We start from the raw sequence: 25228 nt of genomic DNA on the forward strand, positions 1-25228 counted from the left end.
AGGAAGTAAATATTAAAATTATTAAGTGTTGGCTAAAATAAAGCAGAGTACATCTAGAGAACTGATGAAACAAGCAAGAACCAGAAGCAATCAAATTTAGTACTCTAGGGTTCAAAAAAATCATGAACACAAATGACTAGGAGAACTCTATTAAGAATAACTGCTGGGAGAAATGGAGAGCAGTTCAGCAGATATTAGTCTTAGACTAGGATTTTCCAGTCCCTTGTTTTTTTTCTGTCTGTTTCATTTAAACAACTGATTATGGAATTTTGTTTTCTTATGTAATTAGTCACTTTCTTTTATTTAACTAGATTGTTTAATTCATTTACATTTAAATTTTGAGTTAGGTATTAAGTGTATTAAATATAATACCTGACTTTATATTTTCTTCATTGTTTCTAATTTTTCTTTCAAATTAGGACCCTACCAATCCTTCCCTTGCTTCCATAAATAAAGGCAGAAGTTAGTCTCTTCTACATTTTTTTTTTTATCTTAATCTACTTTCAAGCAACCTATTCTCACTGGCTTTCACCTAACATTCCTTTTCTTTTTTGTCACTCTCTAGTTTTGGTGTTTTTCTTTATTAATTCATTTTTGTTTCTTACAGTTTCTAATTCCTTCTTTCCTTTATCTTTATCTTCTCCCAGTTAAGTAAAATTTGCCCTTTAACTAATTTTTGTTTACTAAGTTTTTTATTTCATTTTCTGTGCCTTTTCTAAAGAATATTTATCTTGTTTTTCTTCATAATTTTCTTTCTTTTCTGTCTCTTCTAGACTCATTCTTTGAATCATATGTTTTATTCTTATTTATTGTTTCATTAGAATCTATATTTGACATGGGATTAAAGCTTCTAAGGTACCAATTTTGTGTTTCCTCTCCTAAACATGGTGTGATCACCTCTTAGATCTACCTCTTTGGCCTCCTTTTTTGGTTGTCTCTCACTCTTAAAAATAAGAATTCTTGCAAGTAACAGAGAGGATAGAAATATTGCCTCAAGGCAGAAGTTTTCTTATGTCCCTTATTGTGTATTTTTCTTTTTTTACTACCATTTGCCTTCATCATTATTTTTTTTTTCACACCTGCCATAAAATTTCTCTGGGTCCATGCCCTCTTATTCCTATAGGTGCCATTTGCCCAAGGAATTCTGATTCTTCTTCTGAGGCAAGATGAGTGGTTTCCCTAAGCACCAAATATGCCATGTAAGGTCTCAACGTCTTATTTTAAATATCTCTCTTCTCCCATGGAAATGTTCTTTAGTAGGGGACCCACTCCTACCAATGAAATGAGATTTCCTACTTTCTCTCATTCCCCTTTCTCTCTTCATCCTGAGAAGCTGCAAGAATTATTCTCCCTTCATTGTTAACCACTGATTTGATTAGGATACATTCTACATTCCCCTCTCTTTTCTTCTTCCCCTTCCCCTTTTGTCTGTCCCCATATTTTTTAGTTTAGACTTAAAAAAAAAAATCATTCCCTGTGTACGCAGGGTGTTGTATAATTTGTGTATGACGTTTCAGGCCAATTCCTCCACTATCTTATATTTAATTTTGTCTCCCTGTGAATTTTTAGGAAAAAATCTCAATGATTTCTTTGATATTTTTATTGTTGCTGCTGTTAGATACATTAGTATCTTTATTTTTTTAGTTTAGTTTTTTTCCCCTTTTCTTTGAGTTATTTCTTTTATTATTTGTGCCTTCCTTGGTTGTTGTTATCTGTTTACTTTTCTTACATATTTCTCTTGTCTAAGATGCCTATAAAGCAAATAATTTGTTTGCATCTTGTTTTCTTTGTAGAATGATTCAAATTCCTCATTTTTATTGAATGTTTATCTTTTTCATTAACTTTTAAGTTCGGTTTGCTGGTTATGTCATGTCTCCTTGGATTGTGTCTTTAACTCCTTTGCTTTTCAAAATAGTCTATTCCCTGTAATGTTTTTGCTGCGTACAGAATAGTCTTATTTTATTAAAATTTTCTTTCCTTCACATGTGAAGATTTGTTGGTCTGTTGCTTACAGGATTTGTTGTCTATCAGTGGAATGATTAAATTTAATCATGTTTGCATCTTAGAGTTTGCAAAATAAGCTGCTTTTTTGTGGCAATAATTTGTGTAGTCTTTCAATTGGCATTTTTTTGGGGGGAGGAACAGAAGTTGTGGGCAGTTTTATTGAATTATTTTATCATGCTACTCTGGGAAATCTATCATCTTTAAGTTGTCTTCATGTACCCAGTCTTTTACATCAATATATTTTTACTTGTATGAAGATCAGGTTTTCTTAGACTATTATTGCTTTTTGCTTCTCTTCTTCCAGATTGTCCTCAACTTCTCTGTATTTGCATTACTGATCCATCACTTTCTCTTTTGTTTCTTTGGTAATGCCTGCCACATTAGATTCATTTTTTTTAAACCCTTAACTTCTGTGTATTGGCTCATACATGGAAGAGTGGCAAGGGTGGGCAATGGGGGTCAAGTGACTTGCCCAGGGTCACACAGCTGGGAAGTGTCTGAGGCCAGATTTGAACCTAGGACCTCCCATCTCTAGGCCTGACTCTCAATCCACTGAGCTACCCAGCTGCCCCTAGATTCATTTTTTATATTGGTAATTGTTTCATCGCTGCAGGCTTTAAATTATGCTTTGATAATTCTTATTTCACTCTTAAACCAGGGACACCCTGCTGTGGTTCCATCTTCTCTAAAGAATCTGGAAGGTGTTCTGTCCCATTAGATGTTGATTTATTTTGCTATTGCTGTCAGGTGGCACAGAGGATAGAATGCTGGGCCTGGAGTTATGAAGACATATACAAGCTCAGACACTGTGAGACCTTGGGAAAGTCACTTAACCCTGGTTGTCTCAGTTTCCTCACCTGTAAAATGAACAGGGGAAGGAAATGGCAAACCATTCCAGTATCTTTGTCAAGAAAACTCCAAATGGGGTCATGAAAAGTCAGATATTACTGAAAATAATTGAACAACAACAAAAATTTCCTTTTTTTTCTTTGTGGGTCTCTTTTGCTTAACTGTTTTTGTTACAAGAACATGTTTAATTTCGAGGATATAAATCAAGGCATGATATATTACAAAACGTTCATTTAAAAATAAATGAAGCATAAGGATAAGGATCTTTTCAGCTCTTCCAAAGTCTGATTCTCTGGATTCAAATCACAGCTCTGACAATCTTAGTGTGGTCCTAGACAAGCCATTCTTCTCTCCTGTTTGCCTCTCAGTTTCTTTTGCTACAAAATGGTGACAATGATATTTGCCCTCTACCTCAGAGAGCAGTTTGATTTTGTTTTGTAAACCAAAAGTTCTAAATAAATAGTTACCACAAAAATAAAGCAAAATTACTATGATAGAAATGAAAGGTCACAGATGATGGTAGGAGGAGGACATTAAGAAACAGACAGAATAACAAATTTATACAGGAGGCTAGAGCCATTTATCATAAGGGAAAAAAGTCCTTGAACACTTCAATAATCCTAAAGAATGTACAGTATAATAATAATTGATGTTCATAATGACAGTCATGATTCACCAAGAAAAGATTCAATTACATTCAGTATCTGTTATATAAAAAGGGAGGGAAGCATTCCTCTCCCCTACCCCAACATTATAGGAAATTTACTGTCTTTATAAAAACCTAAAGCAATAATTTCAAAAGATTTGTTCATTTTTCCCCCTGAAAGCAGACCCTATCAGTCAATCAACGAATATTTTCTTAGAATCTATTCTATAAACTATATTAAGTTGTCGAGTCATAGAAAGATTTCCATCAAAAATGCTAAAAGACAAAGAGATATGTCACATTAAAAGAGTACTCTTTGATTATATCTATCTAAATACCTTTCTGATTGATTGATTAGAATCCATGGACAGAGAAATCATGATAAACGATAGTTTATCTTTTTTTTTTCCCCCTGAGATAGTTAACATTTTTACTGAAAAATCAAAAGCAACAAAAGAGACTTTTTAGTGGGGGCATAATATAAGACATAAAGCTGGGATCTTAACCTTGGAACTACAATATTTTACTAATTATATTTCAATATAATTTGTTTCCTTTATAATCCTGTGTATTTTATGCATTTAAAAACATTTTGGGAAAGGTCTACCAGACTTCCCAAGGGGTCCATGATCTACAAAATCATCAAGAGAACATGCTCTAAAGACATTCTAACATAGGAAATTTTAAAGTCTTCACACTAGGAAATTTTAAAGTCTTGGGTCAATCTATTGCATAACTAACATAATACCTTAGATGTATCAAAGATCTTCATATAACTTATCTGATAAGGAAAGGTGGCATCATGGAGTGAAAAGAATACTGGATTTTGAGGCAGAGGACCTGAGTGTGAATCTTGTTCCTGCTAAGTTTCTCATCTGGAAAATGAGTGGTTTGGACTAGATGGCCAGACTTTGACAATCTTGCCAATTCTAGATCTATGACTTCATGAATTCTTTGAAGGATGTAGCTAATGTTAAGCTATATATTCCTAGCACTTCCTAATTTCCTCCCTTGATCTTCTATATGATACGTTTATGTATTATAAACATATTTGAATTAAGGGTGTTTTGGGGAAGAATTTGGAAAGAGCCAGAAGACCTGATCTCAGATATATTAAATAAGTAGGTAATCAACCTTGAACATTTTGCCTTTGAGGACTATAGTTTTGTTATTTGTAAAATGAGTGGGGTGGATTGAACAGCTTATAAAACTCTGTCCAGTCCTGACATTCAGCAATTCTAAAAATGCCTCCTTATGGCCCAAAGACGCGACCACAAAATTTACCATATACATGTTACTATGCTACAAAAATACTTTAATTGACTTGTTCCAAGACCGTTCATAAGGAGAAGTCATGCCAAAAAAAACAGAAGGCCCTTTCTTTCATGTCAGAATTTATAATAATGATAATGATAATAATAAAAAGTAACCTCCTCCCACAAACTCCCTGCCAGAAGGCTTTCATTATTAACAATAAACTTGTTCAGATGTGAACCTCCCACTGCACCAACAGGATTTTTAAAAACTCTTCTGGTTCTGTTACCCCTCCACTTTTCCTTCCCAAGCTCCATTAACCACCATTTAGAAAATCTCCTAATACTTACATCTGGAATAAAGCCAATCTCGTTGAGATGGTTACTCAACTCTGGGTCATGGAATGCAATCATCTGAGAGAACACTGTCAGATATTCTGAAAATTACAACAATGGTTAAGACAATTGTCATTAATGCAAGGTATGGGGGGGGGGGAATCTTAACCAGGAACATTTAATTCACATAATTATAGTCTTGCTTATTCTATGAATCACTTTGAATAGAATCAGATTTCCTGAATTTTTTCTAGGAAGAAAGCTGTTTACTAACCATTTGGCTCAATTACAGCAAAATGAAAAAGAAATTAACCCTCATATCAGCTAAATAATATCATTAACTCATCTTCTGTTTCCATAGCACTTATGCATTATCTTCAGTTGCATAGGATATTCAGGATAAATAGTACAGATTGCTATTTCCCTATTGAATTTTCCTTAAACCATTTTTTCTTGATGTTTATAACGTCAATACAGAAGTTTTTATAGAGTTTCTAAGAAGATAATCTGAATAAATCTAAAAATGTTACAAAATCATTTTAAGTTATTGTTGGTCGGTCTATGGAGTAGGTATCTAGACAAGTTTTAATTTTAAATTTAATTTTTATCAATCTTAAATATTTGTATTTGGTATATCTATTAGTTAGTGCCTACTAACTACAACTCAAATGAACCAATTTCTACTCCAACAATATTGCCATTTCTCATAGAGTTGAGGAAAATACTCTCCTTGTCTAATTGACTTGTTTTAAGTAATCTGTCACCTTTGGGTTGGGGGAAGCAATCCATCATAATTTCTTGTTTTTTGGTTGAAAGGGCACCAAAATGACAAAAAATTAAATTAGATTTTTACAGTTAATTAAAACTGCCTTTATTAAAACTAGTTTTGTTTCTCAAACCAACACCCATCTAATTAAATTCTAAAATTCCTGAAAGCAATTCCTACCAGTTTAAATCTTGCTACTTTTAATAGTCCATAATTCCCCAAGACTGATTCCCAATATATTTTAATCCTACCAGAAAACTTCCATTTCCCTCTGCTGTATTTCTGAGGATACAATGTGTTTTACAAATTATTCATCAATTCTCACAATGGTAGGTGTGTCCTATGTATCATCAGTCATCTAACACACATGGAGTGGAGGTGAGATGATTTCCAGATACTACATGAACTGAACTTGAGATCACTAATCAATGTTTTATCATAAAAACAGGTAGAAGCTCAAACAATACTTGAAAGGAATAGGTGCTGCTCACCTTATTTGCTATTCACTTGACACCCATTTACTTTTTTTCAAGACAACAAACTTCATAAATCACTATTACTGTACTTTGTGCCAAGCATATGCTCAATATTAGGGATACAAAGAAAGGGAAATCATAGTCCCTGACCTCAAGGAGTTCACATTTTAATGGGGATTCTATTTATAGAATTTAATGAGTGACATATTGCAATGAGGAGCAGAGCAGATCTAAAAGTCACTGGGACCTGCTAGGTTTGACTTTTCCCTAGTTTCTTTCTCTATACAATTAGCAATAGCAAATTTGCAGTCAATTTACCCAGGAGCTAGAGGTAAGTAAAGTCAGTAATCACATAAATTCAGATGTGTGCTGTTGAAAGCAGAATTGTTATTAACTTCTAAAATATACATTTCATTTTAACAAGAAATTCATGCCTGGGGCAGTTCTGCACAGATATTCTCTAGTTTGTTAAATATTATCCTTATTTGAATAGCCAGGCTCATAAAATATAATTACTGTGCAGGATTACATGGTTAATTAAGAGTCTATTGAAGACACATAATCCTTTACAAAAATGTATCTTTTAGGTTCAGTCAAACAGTGCAGCCTGAAATTATATCATATGTAGTATTCATCTCCATGTTTTGATATTCTCTCTCTCTAAACCTTTAATTGGTTTTCCATCTTTCTTCATATAAGAAAATAAGGCTAGAATACACTTTATTTTAAAACATTTTTAGTATAAACTTTAGTTGCTTAGGATGGGCTCTGAAACAAGATGGATTCTAGTCTTGTACTTTGCAAAGATTTCTTTAAAAAATTGTAAAATTGTAATGATGTAATTAGAGTCAATGCATCCTATCATATTAAGGCTGCTCCAGAAAGGTATTAAAGAACTTTTACATATTTTTCTTCCCACAGAGAGGTGAAACCTTTCTCTCCCTGAATCTCATGCCTCTCTGACCTTAGAATACTCACCATTCAATGGAACTCTGAGATGCTATTAAATAAGAGCCTCAGGAGGGTTTGTACTAGCCACAGGAGGTATCTAGTGCCCTAAATAACAATCATTCATAGAGTGCTTCCAAGTTGGCAAAGAGCTTTACAAACGTGATCTCATTTGATCCTCAAAACAACCTTGGGAGATAGGTGCTATTATTATTCCCCCCCCTTTTTTTTTTAATTTTAGCAGTATGTTTTAGAAGAAGTTCCAGGTTATTGACTGTATGAAATCAAAACTATTTCTACTAATCACCCTGAATTCTTTTGCATTTTAATTTCACCTAGTTCCTTGTAATGAGGAACAAGATTAAAACCAAGAGCATTATTCAATACTCCTCTCATATCTTTTCAATCTTTTATGTGCCAAAAGAAAACAGTATTATTCCTTTTAATCCTTCCAAGAATGGAAATCCTGCCTGTCATTTAAAACTATTCCTTCTTTATCTTTTACATCTTTTAAAAAAAGGAAATCAGAAGGGACTGTAATGTAAGGATTTTCACATTGGCATTACATTTGAGTGTATGTGTGTGTATGCAGTTGTTTAAAGAGAAGCCATCTGTTTATTCCAACATACAATTTCATATAACAGATGTAGAACTAAAGATTTCAGGAAAACCCACATGGTCAGCCTTATTTTTTCCTTTCTGATCAAACTTTCAACTATCACTATTTAAGATGGGCGTGGGGATGAGATGAAAGCATGAAGTAATATATTTAAGGCAGACTATTTCCTTTACTCTCACAGATCAAAATGTGAATTTCTCAGCTGTATGACTATTTGTTATTTTCCATTAAATTGCGAACTTGTTCGGGAGAGGAGAAGTACAGATATATACGCATATATTCACAAATCCCTTGTCAATTAAGTGTTTGCCAAAAACCAAGCCATTATGAGACATTTGTGACTCATAACACTGTAAAAGGGGGCCAAAGTGATTGCCCTGCAGATGAACCCAAATTAAATCACTTCCCATTAGAAATCCTGCCAGCTGGTTCTTTTTGGATAACTAGAGAAAGACTCAGGAGATCTCTGTCAGCCTCTACATATGTGAGGGGGTAAAAGGTTAGAGTTTTAAAGGTGAAGATGGATTCTTTAGAGCGACTTCTCTGAGTTTTTTCCAATCCATACCATTTTTCAAGTAACCCTAGCAATTCTGGGTGTTATGAGAGATCTGCAATGACCTATATTCAACTCCTTTTTTTTTTTTTTTGTTATTTCCAGAGAGGCTAAAGCTTTCTATTTCTTAGGAAAGATTTCCTTAGCCACCCTACTCAGGGGGTAGGTACTGTAATTTTTTGATAATTGCCTATTTTTTTGAAAAATAAATCCTTTGATCCTCATTTTCCTTACCACCATCCTCATGTATGTTAAGGTTGTAGGCCTTAAAGGGAATATATAATCACTATCCTCAAACAAATACTTCTTTACTATATGACAAGCAATTGTAGAACAAGGTCTCATTTTTATCCTGAATATTTGGACATTGGCTGCAAAAAATTTTGCAGGGTTTAAGAGACATTTTGGAGGGCTTTTATATCTCTAATCTGTAAAATGAAAGAGTAAGATTATCTATAATGTCCTTTCTAGCACTATTTGGAGCTATGATTGAAACAGGAATTTCTAGAAAACTCATACAGAAATATATAGCTGATGGAGACCAAAAATTGTACATACTAAAAAAATATATATTTTTCTCCTTCATTCACTTCATTAAGCTTTTGTTCTGGTGTGGCACCCAGGATGACATTTACAATGACACAGACAACCTGAGGAGATACCAAGATTTTGTATGATGGCAGCCTTTTATTTTGCTTCTAATTCTTTTGATCTGGGAATCATTTGGGAAGAATTTTGCAGAACAATGTAACATGGGGTTATAGGAAGTGTGCTGGTTATGAAATCAAAGAACTTAGTACCAAATCCAAGTTCTTCTTTCTTAGGAAAGATACTGACCTTCTAAGTTTTTGGTTTTCTTATTTCCAAAAGGGAGTTGAATTAGATGGCCTCCAGGGTTGTTTCCAGTTCTAAATTTAATACCCGATGATTATTCTTTTTCCCTTTACCTGGGATGAATAATTGGTTTTCAGACCAGAATCACTTCAGACCTCCATCTATATTTCTTTAACCTGCCCAGGCACAGTTTATCATCATTTGGATCCTGCCACTTATTTTCCATTCACAATGACTTCAAGATACTTTTCCTGGGTTGTACTTTCTTTTAATAAAAAGGATGCCAGCATCATATGGGTCTGATCCACAAATTGGTTCCTATCTTTAATATATGAATGGCCTCTGGGCTTCAAGAGGCCATATCCTACTGGGTATGTAGTTAGTTTGCAATGTTTCTGGAAACTTCATCAAAAAACTTTTCCAATCTGCTTAAGAATCTAAACTAGAGGGCAGCATTATCTCACGTAATCCTGCTACTTTAATCAGGGCTGTGTGGGTGAGTTTTTAATATCTATTATTTGATGATGATAGGAACAAGATAGATGAATCCTAATTGAGGTCTAAAAATTATCACCTTCCTAAATATATCCTTTGCTATAGCGTATCTAAAAACTGAGGGTAAGCTTGAGGACACCTGCTTTTCTTCATCACACAGATGACTATTTGTGATAAAGTACATATAACAATTCAGAATCATTCATGAGTACTTAAACATTATTTTTTCACGGTAAACTTTAAAATGAAACTTTTTATGATACCATTATTGTGCAAATGAAATAATGAGTTTTATGTATCCATTTAAGTTGCTAGTAAAAATTAATTAGTCATTTTTCCAAAGTAAGTTAAAAAATTAAATTCATAAGCAACTACAATTTAGCTCCAAATTTAATCTTATCAGTTTCTGTCACAGTTGATTTTTCCAAAATATAAGAAAAATTGTGCAGGGGAAATTTATGTCATCAACAACTGTTAAAATCATCGATTGTTAGATTTTGTGTGTGTGTGTGTGTGTGTGTGTGTGTGTGTGTGTGTGTGTGTGTAAAAGTGGAAGGCACAGTCTATACCTGTGATATCATTTGTGTGAAAGGATATTCCCAATGTAGAAATTTTTACAATGCATAAATTTAGCTTATTGTCTTAAATAGAAGTCTGTGAGCAAAGAGGTTAAGAGATTTGTCCTTTGTAAGACAGCCAATATGTGTCAAATGCAGAACATGAACCTCTATTGTCTTCTTTTTTTTTTTAAACCTTTACCATCCATCTTAGAATTAATATTAAGTATTGAATGTTCCAAGGTAGAAGAGTGATAAAGGCTAGGAAATGGTGGCTTGTATCAAGTGACTTGTCATGGCTAAAACTGAAGTCAGAATTGAATTCAGGTCTATCCGAGCCTGGAGGTCTTGAGCCACTTAGCTGCTCCTCAAATTTTTTTCTTAAAGCAACTTTTCACTTCTTGGGAAAAGTATATCATCTTTTGTCAATCCAAATTAGTCAAAATAAAAGAATTTTATGTTTATCCAGTAACTTAATAAATAAACCATAACTGATCATCAAGAAGCTATGACTCTAAAATAGATATAAAAAAAGACACAATCAATTGAATTGTTAATCTAAGATACATTTGGTATTAAAGTCCCTTTGGCTTTACCAGGAAAATTTCTTCATTATAGATTGTTTTACAATTTTTCAGATACTTTAACTCAAGATATTACTTTTCTTAAGTTAAGGATAATGAATATTATTTCTATTTGCATAATGCTTTTTTAAAATGTACTTATTAATTATTATTCCACTATTCGACTGATGATAAAAGTCCATTTTCAAAAATGTAAACATTTTCATTTGCATGCTTGGTAGACCTTATACTAATTCCCATAGAGGAAATCATTCATTTGAAATAGAAAAAATTACTGGAAAAATATAATCTTCCTTCAAAATCTTTGCAATGTGTTTTGAAATACAAATGCTTTTAGAAGTTATTTTTAAAATAGCTTATGGCATAAAGGGACTGCCAGAGCTTATTAATTATGTCATACCACAGGGTGATATGCTATAAACTCAGATTTCTCTTGGACTTGTGACCAATTTGAGTGGCAGTGAGTGTTTCCAGTTATATTATATCCTTGTTTGTACTCAACACGGAGGGGAAAAAAACAGATGGGGAAAACAGACCCAGCAAGGAATAAGAATCCTAGAACAAACAAGGACCCCGATTATCTAGTGGAGTTTCTTTCCTAAGTCTGTAATTTTTCCTCCAAAGTCCAATTTTCATCATTTGATATAATCTTCAGCTGGATTTAGGTCTTTAAAGAGTTACTGATGAATGCCAAATTTGGAAAAGGATCATTTCTGGCCTACAATTTCATCTCCTTTTTGTTAAAAAAAGGCTCACCCAAGTATTCTCCATCTTATACCTTTAAAGTTTGGTATTAGGTCCTAGTTACTAGCTTACATCCCTAGAATCATTTACATTTTAATGTTTTCAACTCCACTCAACAAAGTGTTATTAGCAAACTTACTAACATACCCTCAGCTCTATAATTCAAACTGTGGCTAAGAACAATAAATAGTACATAGATTTCAGCACTATGAAACAACTCATTCAGCTATCCTTTGAAATTGAAAGTGTTCTTCAGCCTCTGAGATTCTACCAAAGTCACCTTAATGTAGAAAATTGATGTCTCCCCTAATTACAAACTTAACTCACTGGTTAAATTCAAGGTGGAGAAATATTTGTTTGAAACCTTTACCTTCTGTCTTAGAATCAATACTAATTATCAGTTCCAAAGAAGAACAGAGGCAAGGGTTTAGGCAATTGGAATTAAGTGACTTGCCCAGGGTTACCTAGCTATGAAAAGACTAACTGAGGTCAGATCTGAACCCAGTTCCTCCCATTTCCAGACTTGGCTCTCTATGCACTGAGCCACCTAAGTTCTCCTTGGAGAAATATTTAACTATTTTCTCACTATCATGTAAATGATACTGAAAGCAAAGATATTTTGATAAATTCATGATTTTGCTGAAGCAGGTTCTTTTCCCATTGGTGAAATCTCAGTCTGTTTAATATATTCTCATCCTGTATGATTCTTATTTATGTTTTTCTATAAATCTTCTATTGACGAGCTATTCAATTCACCTTCCTCTAGTCCTCTGGTTCAACTCAGGTTGAACACAGATATTCCTCCTAACTTTCATCACTTAATTAACCTACAAAGCATCAGAGGATTATAGATTTAAAGTAGATAGGGACAACGCTCTAATTTTACAGGTGAGAAACTGACACCAAGAGAAGTCTTGCCCAAGGTGTTATGGCAGGGGTCGGCAACGTTTTTGGCAGTGAGAGCCATAAACGCCACATTTTCGTGAGAGCCATACAGTGCGCTCCTGTAACAGCGCCTGAAAAAAAAATAGACTTTATGGCTCCTGCAGAAAGAGCTATATCTGGCCCTCAAAAGAGCCAGATATGGCTCAAGAGCCATATGTTGCCGACCCCTGTGTTATGGGGTATGTTTGATGTCTTCAATGATATCTTTTATCTTGCATCCATCACGAGATGCATGTCAATCTTGGAGAAAAAAACTAGTGTTAAATATTAGGTCTTCTGGGGCATCAAGTAGTTAATGAAGATGTTGTACAATTTCTCAAATATGACTCCTCTTGTTCAATTTTGGGCCTACTCATAAGCCAAATATAGTGTCTCTTCTTCAAGATTCATGCAAAAATAAATTAATAGAATGATGAACAAAGTCATTTTTTAAAAATCTGGGAAGAACTATATGAGATAATGAACAGTGAAATGAGTAGAACCAGGAGAACATTATACACAGCCACAGAGGACTAACATTAGAAGATTAAACAGAGAATATTACCTCCAGAAAGTGAACAGAAAAATAAAACACGAAAGACTTAATTTATATGAACATGTTAGCCTGTTTGATGATATCTTATGTGATGCAGGGAGGATGGGGAGGAATTAGGACAGTAGTGAATGGAATCTATTATGCAGCTCTGAAGAAAAGCAAGTTATACATGTAGGAGATTTGTGATTTTATTTGTGTAAAATCTTCTTTTTCATTATATATGGAAATACTGTTTTGTTTGGATTTTTAAACATTTGGAATAATAATTTTAAAATTCCAAAACTTAATTAATAGAATGGTTTACCAATTTAACAAAACACTTTGTTCATCCACTTTGGTTTTCCTAATTTAGTTGGTCAGTCTGATCTCTTTTGAATTTCCATGTAGTACATTGTGAAAGGTTGGTAATGTTTTAAGTCTTAAAGTAATCAGAGCAATACCATTTGCAAAGAGGTGCATCTGAAGAACACCAACATCATTTGGGAAAACCTCTTCAGCTAGAGCATCCTCCTTTATAAGGTGTGTAAATGTGTGTGTGTGTGTGTTTGTTTTAAACTTCACTTGATTTTGATACTTAGGAGACCATTGAATTCAACAATTATCTCCTTGATTTCCTATGTTGTATAATCTTGTATAATTTTAACATATGCTCAGGAAGCAACTTGTATGAAGAGGGCTTTTAAGAAAGCAGTTTGTTCTAATGAGTCAAATCTGTTTTTGAAGTCTAGAAATGTTAGGCACAGTGAGATTTTAATAGTCCACACACTTTAAATATCAAGGCTAAGGGGACTTCATCATAACTAAGCTGAATTCATATGATAATTAACAATGTCCAAACCATATAGTAGTTTGAAACCCCTAAAAAGAGTGTAAGTTTTAAATCCATTTCTATTTATCAGAGACCTGGATTTGAATTCTGCTTGTGAAACCTAATAGTTATATCAGCATGGATAAGTAATACCACCTACAGGACTCGTTTTTTTTTCATCTTCATAATGAGGATGATAAAACTGCACAGTGTGCCTCAGAGTGGCTATGAGCACCAACGAGATGATGTAAGAAAAGTATTGTTGTACATGTCAAAATGTTGTACAAATTTGGGCCTATTCGAAGCTAAGTGCTTAGCACAATTCATGACACAGAGCAAGAACTTAATCCTCCTCCCTCCCTCTCCTTCCCTTCCTTTCCCTTCCCTTCCCTTCCCTTTCCTTCTTCCCTCTGCAACCTTAGCCACTGGCATATTTTTTGTTCCTAATACACAAAGCTCCATCTTCCACCTTCATTCCTCCAAACTAGATATCTATCAAGACTCAATCCCTCCTTCTAAAGGAGGCCTTTTTGGAAGCGCCTGACTGACCAGTGCCCACCCTCCTCACAAGACTTCGTATTCATTTTGTATATTTAAATGACTGTGGTTGATATTCTATACAGAGTACTATATACTCATGCTGTCTCCTTCATCTAAATGTCAGTTCCTTCAGGACAGGAGTTGTTTTTGTTTTGCCTTGTGCTCCCAGATATTTGGCCCACAATAGATACTAAATAAATGCTCTGAGACTATTGTTATGTCCAAATGAAATAATTAATATGTAATATGATAAAATGTAATATAACACAACAGAATATATAGATGTATATATATAAACGCATAAATATATTTATTTATATATTTCTCTTCCTGATTCCATTTGGGGTTTTCTTAGCAGATTCTGGAATGATTTGCAATTTCCTTCTCCAGCAAAAAAATAAATATATATAAAATATATAATACATAAAAGATATTTTGAAAACTTAAAAGCCAAAATTAGAGGCTAGCTATTATTATTATTATTATTTACCTATAAATAATACTTACCTTGTATGACATGTGAGTTGTCTTTCAAAAAGAAGTTATACAGGTATTTTGGAATAAAGGCTGACATACAAGCATAAGCAAGAGCTAAAAGAGAATTGGGAAAAGGCATGTAACAAATTAGACAAAGGGATCTAAAACCAATATTATGAAAACTGCAAAGACTTATCAACAAAAAAGATAATTACACTTGATCCTTTCAAGTTTCAGATGACTAAAATCACCATTATCTACAGTGTTATTTTTAACTAACAATAAAATGCTTTCAACTGGAAGAAATCCTTAAAGCAATAGATGATCATTATCAATGAACTTTATGAACTCCAAGGCACAGCACATACTACAGCATTATGGATGGTATTCTACAAATGTGTAATCTAGGAATACTAGTTAGAAGTACTGAAGGAGTTTCTGTGGCAAAAACAAACACACAAATCCAAATCAAAACAAAAATGCATCTCTGCAATGGTACCTGGAAAGGTAAATAAGGGGAACTGGGTAACACTTTAAAGGTCAACACATGAAAATCTTCCAGGTATGTAAACAGATGATGACTCTTAAGAAGCTGTTGCAACTAAACAAAACAGAAGAAAAACTCGAGGCACAAGGAAATACTACCATGGTGCCACCCTGAGCATCATTCCATACTGTAGGAACATGGATTCCCAGGTTAGAGCTGAAAGGCTTCCTTCTAAAACTAGGGAAATTATATGGGTGTCAAGTCACTCTTTAAGGAGAGTATTTCAAGGAAGAAGGCTTTCAGAAGATTGGTAACAGATGAAATCCCATCTTCAGAGTGCCCTCCCACCTACAAAGCTACAGATTATGATCCATTGATCATAGGTTTAGAACAAAGTAATATTGATGAGGAATTTGGGAAACAGATTATAAGTCTGGCACAGAGAAGCATTTCTAGAGTAGTGATGGAGGGTTTTATTATTAAACTATTCAAACTCACTGTCTTAAGATAAATGAAGCATTTTTAGACTTACTTTATACTAGCATAGATACTAGCACAGTAAACTTTTATTCAAGATTTAACTTTCAGATAGATGACTAAATAGATATAGGTAGATAGAAAGTCTTACCCTAATAAAATGCATGGTCTTTGATAGCTTGTTTTTTGTCTTTGCAAAAGCAGTGCCTGTGACATATAATGGGTCTTTAATAAATACTTTTTTTAATAGAATTAAATTCCCTTTGGGAGAACTATATATAAAAAAAGATTTAACTTTCACTAACTTGAGTGGAAATGATGGAAACCTTGAAAGGAGGGAAAGTTTCATTTTTAGCATTGGGACAGAGAGTACATAAGGTATGGTGAAAAGTAAAATTTCCCAAATTAGAGAGAGAGAGAGAGAGAGAGAGAGAGAGAGAGTGAGTGGATGCTTCAAACTATAGGCCAATAAGTTTAACTTTGTTTCCTGGAAAAATTCTAAAATGTATTCTTGAAAATGAGGGTTCTTATTCTTTCTTTTTGAAAGAATCACAGATCCCTTTGGAAATCTAGTGAATTTTATGGACCTTTTCTCAGAATGTTATTAAATTCATATAAAGAATATATATGATTACAAAGAAATAAATTATATTGAAATAGGTATTAAAATTCTAAAATTATGTATCCTGGACTAAGAACCTTAGATTGAAAAAAATGGTCAGTGAACATATAGAAAAAGAAGCAATGATCACAAAGAACCAGCCTGACTTCCTCAAGGACAAGTCATTTAAGAAGAAACTTCTTGTGATTTTTTGACAAGAAGACAGGTCTAAATCAAAGGGTGTTGCTGATATAGTCTACATTTATTTAAGGAAATATTGATAAAAACTTTTCATGTTCTTTGGAAAAAGATAGAAGATAAGGCAGATTAAGAACTTGTTAAGTAATTGAACTCAAAGAGTAGTTATTAATGGTTCTATCAACTTGGAAGGTTTCCGGTGAAGTGGCCCCAGGGTCATTTAACCTTTTTCCAATGACTTGGAAAAAGTCCAAGGTTAAATACCTTTCAAATGTGGATATGAAATAATGGTGAGAAAGATAGCAAACACATTGGATGACAAAGTTTGGAATAAAAAAATCCTCAACCAGCTAGAATGTTCTGCTGACTTTAATAGTTTGAAATTTAAGAGGGCTAAACATTAATGATGTACGCTTGGGTTGGAAAAATCTATTTCATAAGAACAAAATTACCTAGAAAGAAGTTCATCTGAAAAAAAAACCAACTTGAGTTTTTAATAGCTTTCAAGTTTGATATGAGTCAATAGTGAGATACTGTAAGACAAAAAAACACAGCTGAGAAAAAGAGGCAGACTGTGAAAGACTAATGAGGTGATCATAACTGTACTGTACTTTGTTCTAGTTGGACCATATTTATGGCACTGAATGTAAATCTAATGTATCAAATTTTTATTGATTTATTGATAATCTGGATAGCATCTTGAGAAGAGCCACCAACATGGTAAATGTTCTCAAGATCATGTCCTATGAGGATTAGTTGAAAGAACTAGGAACTCTAGGCCTATGGTGAAAAAAGAGATTTAAGAGCAGAAGTTTATTTCTGATTGATGTAACAGTAAACTTCCCTACATTTTTAATTGAAATGGGCTACCTCAATAGGAAGTTATTTTTTTCCCACACACTGAAAATTAGGTTCTGCACACAGGTTCCCATAAAACTGGCCCATTTATAACCTAGTATACTGCAATGTTTAGAAAAATAGTTATATTCTCCCACAAATCTTTATAACTTACTATTCAATAACTATGGACCTTAGGAAAGTACAGTAATTCCACAAGACACTAAAATATTTTAGAGGAACACTATTTTAATAGCAACTTTCTACCTGGCAAAGACTTACACACTAGAAATTCAACAAAGATGTATTAAAAAATATAAATACATTATTCAAAACATAAAGATACTTACCTTCATTATTGAAGTTTAAATACAGGAAAGGAGCACAGAGAGAATCAAGGCCTAAGGGAGAAAAGAACACTCAGAAATTCAGTTTGGTGGAATTACAGGAGAGTATAATTACTTACTCTAGAGAAAAAGCATCTCTAGTACGACTCAAGCAGAAATGTACATTAGTTGACAGTTGCAGTGTTGAAATATTCCTTACTCTACCTGTAAGGCTATGGAAGGAATATTCAGTTTTAATTAAAAATTTTTAAATTTTATTTAAAAGCAACTTATTTGTTTAAAATTAAATTTTATTTAAATGAATTAAAATTTTTCTAAAATGCCTAGTTAACTCCTTCCCTTTATCTCTTCCCCCACTAGAAAAGATATTGTTTAAGGAAAAGATACATGTATATATAAAACTATGTCTTCTTTCTATTGATCAGTTCTTTTTTGAGAAGTAGACATACACAAGTCATTCTTCAAGCAATATTTCTATTGCTGCACATAATGTTCTCTTGGTTCAGCTCATTTCACTCTTCATAATTTCATTTAGGTCTTTCCATATTTTTCCCAAATTACCCTGTTGGTCATTTCTTACAGTACAGTAGTATTCTATCATAATCATATGCCCCAACTTATTCAGCCATTTCCTTCAATTTCAGTTCTTTGCCACCACAAATAGCAATCAATATTTTAGACTATCCAGGCTCTTTTCCTTTTTCCCTGATAACCTCAGGAAATAAATCTAAGAGAGGTACTGCTTCACTGTTTGCAAGGGACTATGATGGGCACCAGAGATACAAACACAAGAAAGCTGTCGAGGAATATAATGTATACACCAATGAGTAAACATCAGCTAATTTGTGGAGGGGGAGAGCACCAACTCTTGGGGCTGAATCAGGGAAGGTCTTATGTACAAGATGACACCTAGGCTGAGAATAGGCTCTGAGGAGCAGAAATGAAGAAACTTGTGCTTGTTCAGCTTGTGCAGTGTTTGGGGAACATCAGTCCCATACCACCTCGGGTCCTCATCACCTTGCTCCTGGCCCGCTACACTCTGCCTCCTTTCAGCAGCCTTCCTTCTGGGACTGCCCTTCATTCCCAATGCATATATCTTGCATGCAGACTTTTTGGCATGCTGTCTCCCCCATTCAAATGTAAGCTCCTCAGGGAACACTGCACCCCATCTTTATTTCCTCAGTGCTAAGAACAATGCCTGGCACATATAGTGAGACCTTAATAAATGCTTGTTGATTGACTGACAGTTTTACTGGAATGTAGAATCAAAGTTTGCCAAGAGGGATACAATTAAGAAAAATAATAACTACATATGAAACATAAGCCACCCAGGGAAAGACGAAGATGTGAAGTGTGAAAACTTGTTTTCAGCAACAGGTTGACATGTAGAGGTGAATGGCCTTCATTCTTGGCAGGCACTACAGAAATATGAGTGGCAAAAACAGAGCACAGAAACCAGGGATGCCTGGAACAATGACACAATAAGAGAATTTCACAAATAATTAACATTTATATGGAGCTTTAAAGAAGGCAAAGTGATTTCATACTAATTTATCTCAATTGAGTCTCATACCAACTCTATAAGCTAGGCAATAAAGGTATTATTACTCCCATTTTACCACTGGGTACAACTAGCAAAGTGCCTGGCATATTGTAGGTGCTTGATAAATGTTATTGGCTGACTGGAATTATTATTTTTTAAAAAATCCTTGCGTTTTGTCTTATAATCAATACTAAGTATTGGTTTCAAAGCAGAAAAGCAATAAGGGCCTATGCAATTGGAGTTAAGTGATTTGCCCAAGGTAACACAGTTAGGAAGTATCTGAGGCCAGATTTGATTTCAGGACCTCCCATCTACCAGGCCTGACTCTCAATCCACTGAGCCACATCACTGCTCCCTTTATGACATACTTTTAAAAAAAAATTATAGATTTGCTATTTTAATAAATTTTGATATATTAGAATTTTAATTTCTGAAATTGTTAATCACTTATCTTTTCCACTACCACTCAAATAGCTTTCTCACTGCAAAAATGCCTCTGCTATTGGAAAATGAGGGAGTGTCCATCGATTGGGGAATGGCTGAACAAATTGTGGTATCTGATGGTGATGGAATATTATTGTGCTGAAAGGAATAATAAGCTGGAGGAATTCCATGTGAACTGGAAAGACCTCCAGAAACTGATGCAGAGTGAAAGGAGCAGAACCAGGAGAACCTTATACACAGAGATGGATACATTGTGGCAGAATCAAATGTAATGGACTTCTTTACTAGCAGCAATGCAATGATTCAGGACAATCCTGAGTAACTTAGGAGAAAAAACACTATCCACATCCAGAGAAAGAACTGTGGGAGCAGAAACACAGAAAGACCCAGTAGAATTGCTCATTAGCTACAGGAGGGGGGGAGGAAGAAGGGGAGGGAAAGAACATGAATTATGTAACTATGGAAAAATATACTAAATTTTTAAAAAATGTCTCTGCTCCAGTATCCCTCTTCTCCAGTTGGTGAGTTACTGCCCATAATTTTCATTTGAGGAAATGCCCCATCCAACTAACCTGGTCACTTCCATTTTTGTTCTATCCTAAATGTCTGGGCTTTCCTGCCTTGTCTTTCCACTCAATCCCCTCTCTCCCTACTCTTCAACTCTCTTTTTTGCATTGTTTTCCCCCATGAGAATGTAAGCTCCTTGAAGGTAAGGAACTGACTTTCTTTTTGCTTATAGTTGTGTTTCCAGCACTTAGCACAGTGCTAGGCACATAGCAACTGCTTGGCACATAGCAAGTGCTCAATAACTGCATTGTCTCTCTCCCCACATCTTGCTGTCATCTTTTGCACATACTATAAAGCTTTACAAGAACAGCCAAAATAACCAGAGTCACCCTCTTACCTTGCCAGTACACAAGGTCTGGATGGGAAACCACCCAGGCCTTTAATACCCGTCTAAACTTTGCATGGCCTTCAGGAGATGACAGCAACTCATCATACTGATGGCAGCGTGGAATATCCACTTCAATCTGTAAAACAGTCAAACCTTGGGGTAGAATTAGGATAATCATAGTGATGCTTAATAAACCCCCAAAGAAGGGAAAGAATGTGTATTTCAGGGCAGACCACCTTTGAAATCTCTTCGAAAAAGAAAAGGTGAACACATATGGACCTGTTACTTAAATACATTGAAGAAATGACTTGTACATGAAAGACTTTGTGTTTTGAACATTATAATTGCATCATGCATAATTATAATTCTATGCCAATAATACTAATATGTAAGAGTACTAAAATATGTATAAAAGTATAGTTTTTAAGTTAGATCTTTTCTATACAGAATAGGTACATTGTATATTGAAGGTATATAACTTTTAGGGGAAAAAAACAACCAGTTCATTAATTTGGAAATTTTTCTATGGCTCAGTTCTGAAGCTCTTAGCTTCATGAGCCTTTTTTGTGCCTGGCTACTATTAAAGGATGATGTTTTTTTCTTATAAATTTCTAAGACTTAAAAACATCAGAAATATTCCAGATCTTGTAAGAAGAAGAAAACCATACTTGTCGATCAGTAGGAATTGGAGTATCTTTATCAATGGCATCATACTTGGCGTGAATGGCACCCTGAAAATAACAACCAAAAAAAAATCTATTATTTTCCAGAAAGACTTAATCAGTTATCAACATATGAGTGGAAGCTATTTTTTAGGAACATTTAAAAGAGGTTTCTCAAAAGCATGTTACAACCCACATGTGGAAGCCTGCCCATTTGGAAACAGTCACCACCAAACTCCATAAAATCCAAGCGCAGACATGTTAGACTTTGCCCACAGGTACAATGACCTAAACTTGATAGGTGACTTCAACCCAAATTTAGGCTAAAAATTTTCTCATAACCTGAAGAGCCCACTCTATATTTATATTAGAGTCTGCCTGACCAAGCAAGAAATAATGCTAATGATTAACTTTGACAGCAGATATACTTAAAGTAGTGGGGAACATCAGGAATTTAGGGGAGGAACTAGGGTGCCAGATATTTGGATCATAAATTTAGATTAAGAAGAGACCCTAGACAAGGAGTCCAAATCCCTCATTTTACAATTGAGGAAATTGAAGCCCAGAGGTGTTAAATGATTTGCTTGGGGTCACACAGCTCATAAGCATCTGAAAGGGAAATTGATTTAGGGTCTTCCTGACTCTAAGATTCCAGAGTTGAATGAAATATTCCATGTTTGTAGAGATTGGAGCTTGGTGATGCCCACTAAGAGGTAAAGCAGACAAGGAAGATGGTGACCAATGGGTCTTGTAAGAGGCCAACAGAAGCAGGAGCATAGGGTGATAGGAAGGCTCTCAGAGAAAAATATGATAGCAACTAGGCCCATCATGTTGTCTCTTGCTACATTTGGCTCCTCCAAACACCTAAAGTTTTCCCCTCATGTTTTTTATTTAATTTACAAAATATTTCTCAGTTACATGTAATTTTTTTAAAATATCCATTTAAAAATTTTTGAGTTCCAAATTCTCTCCCTACTCCTCCTTCCCCCTCCTTGGGAAAGCAAGCAATACCATAGATATTATACATGTGAAGCCATGCAAAACATATTTCCACATTAACCATGTTATGAAAGTAAACATGTACCAAACCCCTCCCCACAAGAAAAAAAAGAAAGTAAAAAAATATGCTTCAATCTGCAGTCAGACTCCATCAGTTCTTTCTCTGGAGGAGGCTATTACATTTCAAACATAAATCAGTTGGAATTGTCTTGGATCACTGAATTGATTAGAATTCTTAAGTCATTCACAGTTGATCATCATACAACATTGCTGTTTCTGTGTACAATGTTGTGGTTCTGCTCACTTCACTTTGCATCATTTCATAGAAGTCTTTCCTCAGGTTTTTATGAAACCGTCCTACTCATCACTTCTAGCACACATTGTGATTATTCCATCACAATCCTATACCACAACTTGTTCAGCCATTCCTCAATTGATGTGCATCCTCTCAATTTCGTTGCCCCCACAAAAAGAGCTGCTATAAATATTTTTGTGTAAATAGATCCTTTTCCTTTGATCTCTTTAGGATATAGACCTAGTAGTGGTATTGCTAGGACAAAGGTATGCAGGATTTTACAGCTATTTCAGTACTATTCCAAATTGGTCTCCAAAATGGCTGGCTCAGTTCACAACTCCACCAACAGTCCCTGTTTTTCCACATCCCCTCTGACATGTCTTTTTCCTTTTCCGCTTTAGTAGCCAATCTGATAGGTGTAAGGTGGTACTACAGAGTTGTTTTAATTTTCATTTCTCTAATCAGTGGTGATTTAGAGCATTTTTTATATGACTTAAGTAGCCTAACCCTTAACATTAAAAACACCATTTCAGTGTAAGTCATTGTAGTAAGATTGTAAATCATTACTAACCATTGTCCCTGCAACAGGCTTACCTAATTCCTTAGCCTACGTCATTTTCTCTGTAAGTATGTACCCCAAATCATTAAACTTTGTCACCGATCGGCATAAGACCCTGAGTCTGTCTGTAAGTCTGTCTCTCACCCTCCTGATCCCAACAACATTTCTCTTATCCCATTCCATGACCTGCAAGTAAAATGGATGCATGCTATCTCTCATTTCTCTATTATTACCATTAAATCACTGAAACACTGAAAATGTATTAGGGCAGCCTTGTCTAAGTGTGACTTGAGTTGTGGCAGAGTAGATCAAGCCAAAGACAGGAGAACCTATCTATGAACAAGTAGACTGTATATATATTGTGACACTAATATAATCCTGCATGTTTTACAATATATAGGTTTATCCAAATCATGAAGGATCTGTGATTTTGTTACAATAGGGAACTCCTAGTATGAGAACTCTCATCGCCATACAGATAGGATGATATATGATATAATAGATTATGCTATATAACTTACAATATAATAGATTAAGTCCCAGAGAGTTAATTAATTGAAGCACATAGAGATTTTGTGACTTGGCCATAGTGTCACTTATTGAAGTAAAATTTGAACCTAGGTCTTCTTGATTTAAGACTAGCACTATGGCCTCTACCTACAAATAAAACTTTTGAGAAAAAAATTATTAAAACACTTCATTTTTTAAAAAATCAGCACTTTCATAGAATATTAGACTTAAAGTTTGAAGGGACCTGAGAAGCCATTGAGTCCAATCCCATGAGGAGAGACTGAATGTGAGAGTATAAGGAACTGGCTTAGTCATGGAACTTATGTAAGATCTGAACCCAAGTTTTCCTAATTTCTCATTTGGTACAGAACCTTTTCCCTGTAACACACTGCCTATCCTAAAATGCAACTGAGATTTCTTTTGTTTGTTTACATAATGCCCGAATAAGAAATTCAACAACAAAGTAAATCTAACTAAAGGATTCCATCATATTTTTTATCCTGTTCTGTTTCTATTAAATTGTTTTTTCTCCTTAATTTAAACTATATGATCTAATGAGAACTGTTCATAGAAATGTTGGAAATAAATTCAAAAGGCTGCCAACATGCTATTTGTTCTCCTATTTTAGTGTTCTTTTAATACCTTGAAATAGAATATGAGCAGTCTTTTTATTCTTCATCTTTTCCTGGCATTTCTGAACAGTCTCAATTACTTACCTGCCTTTCTTCTTGCTTATTCTTACCTCAACTCCCAGGAGGGCAGCCCAGGTTAAACCTCTCATGAGTGGAGGAATGTCAACTCTGGCTTCTTTCCAGATTTGGTTTTTTTTGTATGGGTAAGCCTATGGAATGAAAACATGAAAAAGGCTTCAAATGACCAAGTTCTATCTTTCATCCAAGGCAATCCTGAAAACATATGCAATCATGCTGACATTAACCTTTAACAAATCCCTTAGTGTTTGACGTTGCCACAACTGATGTTGTTCTTAGCTGTGGGTATTTATGAGCCAAATGAATGTGTGACCAGAACAGAAAAGTTTTTGCTGTCCTGGTCTATTCTTATTCTTCTTCCTCTTGCCATATCACTGTATATTTTTTAGTATTTTCAGTATTTGGTACAGAATTGGTTTTTAGCAAAGATTTGTTGAATGGAAACTTAGTTGTGTGCATAGTCCTAGATGATAGTTTGGGTGGATGGAAAATATAAGGAAGGTGGAGCTAGGATGGTAAAATGACAACAGGAGGATGTTTTTGCCAAGTAGAAGAAAACCTTTCAGTTCCACTTATTGCTACACACACACACACACACACACACACACACACACACACACACACACACAATCTCTCTCTCTCTCTCTCTCTCTCTCTCTCTCTCTCTCTCTCTCTCTCTCTCTCTCTCTCTCTCT

The 25228-nt window shown here is 34.5% G+C and overlaps 1 protein-coding gene across 1 annotated transcript in view; it reads right to left on the reverse strand.

Moving 5' to 3' along the window:
- The window catches only part of TBCK (TBC1 domain containing kinase), a 262360-nt gene that overhangs the window by 132361 nt on the left and 104771 nt on the right, over positions 1-25228 (reverse strand). Inside the window, exons 15-20 of the mRNA XM_044681636.1 lie at positions 24566-24664; positions 21467-21529; positions 20808-20934; positions 17920-17970; positions 15000-15083; positions 5104-5189 (exon numbers count right to left, since the gene is read on the reverse strand). Of these exons, the coding sequence (XP_044537571.1) occupies positions 5104-5189; positions 15000-15083; positions 17920-17970; positions 20808-20934; positions 21467-21529; positions 24566-24664 (510 nt within the window). The remainder of the gene's footprint in view (positions 1-5103; positions 5190-14999; positions 15084-17919; positions 17971-20807; positions 20935-21466; positions 21530-24565; positions 24665-25228) is intronic.

This window comes from Gracilinanus agilis, chromosome 6 (genome assembly GCF_016433145.1).
Source record: "Gracilinanus agilis isolate LMUSP501 chromosome 6, AgileGrace, whole genome shotgun sequence".
Taxonomy (NCBI): Eukaryota; Metazoa; Chordata; class Mammalia; order Didelphimorphia; family Didelphidae; genus Gracilinanus; species Gracilinanus agilis.